This window comes from Pararge aegeria, chromosome 18 (genome assembly GCF_905163445.1).
Source record: "Pararge aegeria chromosome 18, ilParAegt1.1, whole genome shotgun sequence".
In the NCBI taxonomy this organism is placed as follows: Eukaryota; Metazoa; Arthropoda; class Insecta; order Lepidoptera; family Nymphalidae; genus Pararge; species Pararge aegeria.
In genome coordinates this window covers 1,694,878-1,701,001 of record NC_053197.1, presented here as the reverse complement: position 1 = coordinate 1,701,001, position 6,124 = coordinate 1,694,878, and the positions used below count along the sequence as shown (strand labels likewise).

The following is a 6,124-nucleotide window of genomic DNA, read 5'->3' as shown; positions in this document are numbered from 1 at the left end:
CATTCTTAATACCAGCTAGTGATGATTTCGGCTCCGGAACGAAATCTAACCATAAGCCTCATAAAAATGCAAAGAGTGACTCAGTGGGATATGAGGAGAGCTATGATTAGCAGTGGCGTGCATAGAGGGTATGAACAGGGTATGCAGATGACATAAATTGAAGAAAATCTCCAGTACGATTGATGATAGGTTTTGATCCGTGTTGTCATGGCGCCGGGCGTCTCGATTTGGAGAGCAGCGGGATCCGAAGCACGGTGCACCGCTGGCCGACCGCAGGTAGTAGGGGGCCCAATTAGTAGGTTAGCCACCTATGAAAGGCTGCCCCGCCACCTCGCGAAAAATCCTGGGATGGCCTTCATCGTGCCGGTTGGCGACCGGAGAGAGGTCCCGATGGCGATTCCCAGGGGGGTTCGGGCGTCCCCGCGGTCTCCAGTCGAGTCTACCATCAGCGTCGCGGTGACGAAGGTCATGGTATCTAAAATGCTGCATCTCGTACAACTTCCAATTCCCCTACCTATCCACTACCCCCACATAATAATGAAGCGTAACAGAAAAAGAAGTAAGGTTACACAGCGGCTGCACTACCTCTCATTCACAGTGCACCTCTCTAACATTCGAGGACTGCACTCCAATCTCTACGCGGTTCATCACCATCTTGAGACCTCTAAGCCGCACATGCTTTTCCTTACGGAGACGCAAATAGTCAGTCCTGCAGATGTAGGATACCTGCAGTACCCCGGGTACTCGCTTGAGCACAATTTTAAACCTCGCGCAGGGGTCTGCATGTACGTTCGAGACAACATCTGCTGCCAACGTCTCCGTAATTTGGAGGTACCAAACTTCTCTGTTCTGTGGTGCTTGGTAGATACGGGTTTAGAGCGTACGATTTATGCGTGCGTCTATCGTTCGCATAGCGGCGACCAGGAGACCACTCAGCTGTTCAACTATCTCTGCGAAAGGGCAGATACCGTTCAGCGTCGGTATCCGACTGCTAGGCTTGTATTTCTGGGGGATTTTAATGCCCACCACCAAGAGTGGCTATACCCGTACCAGAAAACCGATCATGCTGGGAGAGAGGCGCGCAAATTTGCATTATCGTTAGATCTCTCTCAGCTCGTTCACGTAGCCACGCGGATACCTGATGTTAACGGTCATACACCCAATTGTTTGGACCTTCTGCTAACAACCGACCCAGACAGTTTTTCGGTGTCAGTTTCAGCTCCCTTAGGTACTTCCGACCACTGTCTGGTGAAGTCTGTATCAAACTACTACCCTCCCGCCTCTGATTCCACTGTTAAGAGACGAGTGTGGCGATACAGGTTGGCAGATTGGGATGAGATGCGTCATTTCTTTGCATCCTATCCTTGGCGGCAAATTTGTTTCTCTTCCAAAGACCCTTCGAGCTGTGAGAAAGCTATATCAGGCGTGATACGTCAGGCAATGGAGTTCTTCATACCATTCTCTGACGTATCACTAGCTGGCAAAACTCCCCCGTGGTACAACGCTGAATGTGCCAGTGCAGAGGCACGAAAACAGTCTGCGTTTGTAGCTTGGGCGGATGCTCGTGCTCATAAGGCTTTGGACGTCAGGGATAAGAAAAAAGAATTCAATATTGCCGCCAAATCCTACAAGCGGGTCCTCAAAAAGTCTCGCTTCGGCCGCACCAATCGCATTGGACGTAAACTAGCTGCTCTTCCCAGTGGTAGTAAAGCTTTCTGGTCACTCGCGAAGTCGGTCGAGGCAAACTTTTGTCGTTCTTCGCTGCCGCCCTTGCAGAAACCTGACGGGTCATTGGCAGTGTCTGCAGCAGAAAAAGCAAATCTCCTTGCATCTCTGTTTGCGGAAAACTCGCGTCTGGATGCTGGAAGTACCCCCCCACCGCGCCTTCTACCGTGCGACTCAGTCATGTCTGAGATCCATATACACCAGCACGAGGTCTTAAAAGCACTTCGCAACCTTGACGTGAGTAAAGCCAGTGGCCCAGATGGTATATCTGCAGTTGTCCTGCGGAACTGTGCTCCTGAGTTGTCTCCTGTGCTGACACGCTTGTTTCGACTCTCTCTAAATTCTGCTCAAGTCCCAAAATCTTGGAAGATTGCGAATGTGCAGCCAGTACCCAAGAAAGGTAGTCGTGCGGACCCGGCCAATTACAGACCTATTGCCATCACGTCCATACTCTGTAAAACTATGGAACGTGTACTCAATAACAAGCTCCTCTCATACCTAGAAGGAAACGATCTTATATCAGACCGACAGTATGGTTTCCGTAAGAACCGGTCTACTGGTGATCTTCTAGTGTATGCCACTCATACATGGGGCGAAGCCATTGAGAAACACGGTGAGGCACTTGCTGTCTCTCTGGATATCTCCAAGGCTTTTGATCGGGTCTGGCACGGCGGCCTTCTCAGTAAGCTTTCTGCTTACGGAATACCTGCTGGCCTTTGCAGCTGGATATCTGATTTTTTGAGGGAACGGTCTTTTCGAGTGGTTGTCGATGGCCACTCTTCTAACCTCATGGCTGTCAATGCCGGTGTTCCTCAGGGATCTGTCCTCTCCGCTACTCTCTTTCTGCTACACATCAACGATCTTTTGAATCCCAATCTTTTTGGGTACGCTGATGACAGCACCGTTACGGAGAGGTACTTGTCCAGCCCTAGGGCCAGTGCTAATGATATCCTTGAGCATAGAGAGTCCTTGGTGGAGCGTATTAACTTGACTCTAAAAGAGGTGTCTGATTGGGGTGACGCCAATTTGGTTAAGTTCAATGCTGCCAAGACGCAGTCGTGTTTATTTTCCGCAAAAAAGAGCCCTTTCACCTTGGCTCCCACTTTCCGGGGTGTATCCGTACCAATTAGCGACCATATTGAGCTCTTGGGTGTCAACATCTCATCCAATCTCAATTTTGGCAAATGCATCGAGTCCAAAGCCAAAGTGGCAGCTAAAAAACTTGGTATCCTCAATAAGGTTAGGCGGTACTTCACGCCAGGTCAACGCCTCGCACTGTACCAGGCTCAAGTGCGAACCTGCATGGAGTACTGTAGTCACCTGTGGGGTGGCTCTGCCAAGTACCAACTTGAAGCTTTGGATTCGGTGGATCGTCGCGCCAGGAGAATTATAGGCGACAATTCGTTAACGCAGGCGAAACTACATAGTCTCCAGCACCGACGCAATGTTGCCTGTTTATCGGTTTTTTACCGGATATACTTCGGTGAGTGTGCTCAGGAACTTCACAATCTTGTTCCCCCTTCCCCGTTTTACCACAGAACAGCGAGACACCGAGAGCGGTGGCATCCTTATGTGGTTGATATCCCATCAACACGCACGAAACGTTTTTTATCCACGTTTCTGATACGTGCCGCTAAGATGTGGAACGCCCTCCCGGTAACTGTGTTTCCTGCCACGTATAATTTAGGTACCTTCAAGGCTAGAGTGAATAGGCTTTTTCTAGGCAAGCGTGCTCCAACCTAGACCTCATCATTGCTTTCTAACGGGCATGATTGTCGTCAAACGCTGGCCTATCGTTAATAAAAAAAAAAAAAAAAAAAATACGAGCTATAAATACTTAAGGTTAGGCTTTTTATAACTCTTGCAATAACTATCCTTAACGTTTTATATAAGTCGTACTGGAGATTTTCTTAAGTTTATATCATGTGCATACCCTGTGCATACCGTCTATGCACGCCACTGATGATTAGGGCATTTTTATTTATACAGATAAATTAATATACTACGGCAAACACAGTGCCATTTAGCCCCAAAGAAAGCATAGCTTATAATATTGGTACTAAGATAGCTGATGAATCTTTCATAAATATAATATTCATAAATACTTTTAAAAGGATCATGTTTTTGTGAGGAACCTTTAAATGCTATTAGAGTAACCATTTGCAGCTCCATCAAGAAAACATTCATAAAACATCACTTTTTTTTAACACTTTTGCTTTGCCTCACACATTATCTACCTACTCATAAGTAGAAATAGTTTTAGTATCTAAAGATCCGTAGATCAATACATCATTGTCATCATCATCATATCCACCCATTACCGGTTACAACAGGGCATGAGCCTCCTCCCACAATAATAAGATAAGGGGGGGGGGGGGGGGGGATAAGGGGTTAATAATAATAATAATAATTTATTTCAAGCTTTACCCATACAATTTAAGATCAGTTACGACATAATGTTGAATGCAATTAAAATAAATACATGTCAAAAATAAATAAAACTAAATAAAAAAAAAAACAAAAAAACCAAATTAAATCTAATCTAAATAAACCAATTGAATTCAAATTTAAATAAAAAGAAGAAGAAGAAGAAGGCCGTAAGGTTAAGGTTAAGGCCGTAGATCACCACGCTGGCCCATTGCGGATTGGTGGACACCCTCCCTCCACACCTTTTGAAAATGTTATGGAGAACTCTTAGGCGTGCAGGTTTCCTAGCGATGTTTTCCTTCACCGTTGAATTGAAGTTAACACTAGTGATAATTTAATTGCCTAAAACGAAACTTAGAAGAGTTAGAGGTGAGTGCTAGAATTCGAACTCGGCCCAGCGAAAGTGAAGGCGAAGTCCGAACAACTAGGCTATCACCGCTTCTTAAAAAAATAATAGGTAATATTAGCAATTAAATAATATGATTTATAGGTTTATATTTTGGCCTCATACCTAACAGAGAAGCCCGCTACCATCTGAAGCTGAATCAACTCTTACAAATGGGTCTCTTATAACTTACTTACGTCCAAGCGCAAAGCTGTATATTAAAAAAAAATTACGGCTTCGTTGGACCTCTGTATCGGACTTTACCTACACTGTGGTAGATTTCAAAAGCACGATTTGCTCGTTTATCTATAGTTGACTCTACGTGCTAGTTTGGCGATTATCTTGTTCTCGCCCATTTTAAAATTTTGTTCGTTCCACAAATAAGCTGTACTCAGAGGATATAACCCAAAATGAATCTTTGATATTTTCTTATTCTGTTTATTATTGGAACTAGCTTCGACCTACTTTTAATAGGGTCATTTTGTTTTATTTCTTTTTTTCTAAAGCTAAAACCTCCCTATTGCAGTAGTGAGCTCTGATGTTTATATATGGGACCCGGTCAGAGGCCATTTGGCAAATTATAATTTCTGAATTTCCTCTAGACAACGATTAGGGCTGTGTTTTAAATATAACTAGCATACTTCCTAACAAGTAAGTCCGCTACAATCTTAAACTGCATCACTTACCATCAGGTGAGATTACAGTCAAGGCCTAACTTGTAGTAGAATAAAAAAATTATGAGCACAGATTTATTCAATGTGGTGAACGTCGGGCGGTGTTGCTAGTAAACAATCATATACAAGTATACAATTCAAGCTCAATCCAGGTCATTATTCTAGAGCATACAGAAATACTAAACGCATTATAATCGGCTTCTGCCGCAGCTGTGAAAAAAAACTTATAACAAAAAATAAATACTATAACTCAGCTTTGACATGCGACGATAAGTCGTATAGCTAATCGTGTCGATAGTATACGAAAACTTGATACGAGTACTTTAACTTAAGAGTTAAGAGGTAAGCTCCTGCCGGTGTAGCCTCCTCCCTTGTCCTCATGTCCCTCCCTCTCTTTCATCTCTTTGTAATCTCCTACCAGCACGGCTAGTATGGGCAGGAGACAATTATATCCCCGCGGAAAGGATAAAAAAATATCTTCTCCCACAGCTTTATCAACTCTCAGGAGCACAAGTGGAAATGATATCCAAAAAATATATGTGTAACACTATTCTGGATAACATTTTGCAAAGAGATAGATTACAGTCTGGAATGGCACATTGACTATTTCCTATCCCGGATAAATGCTATTTTCGAAATGACAGTTTCATTAAAGTTAAGTATATTAAAGTTCAAATTAAGTACACATCAAATTTTTCACGCGAACGAAGTAGTTATTATATAAACGTGTACATTTGACGGCCGCTTGGCGCAGTGGGCAGTAACGCTGCATTCTGAGTCCGAGGCCGTGGGTTCGATTGCCACTACAAGATTAAAAGGGATTAATAATATCATAGATCAGATTAAAAAAAAAAAACAGCCTGTAATTAATTATTATTTTGTTTAGATAAAATGTTACTGATAAAAACCTGAT

At 43.7% G+C, this 6,124-nt stretch overlaps 1 protein-coding gene across 1 annotated transcript; it reads left to right on the top strand.

The window, feature by feature from the left end:
• Nucleotides 1-207: 207 nt before the first annotated feature.
• Nucleotides 208-5,150, top strand: LOC120631728. Its single transcript, XM_039901410.1, has 2 exons — nucleotides 208-2,125; nucleotides 5,140-5,150. Exons 1-2 carry the CDS (start codon nucleotides 208-210, stop codon nucleotides 5,148-5,150), a joined length of 1,929 nt encoding a protein of 642 aa, XP_039757344.1.
• The last annotated feature ends 974 nt before the right edge of the window (nucleotides 5,151-6,124 follow it).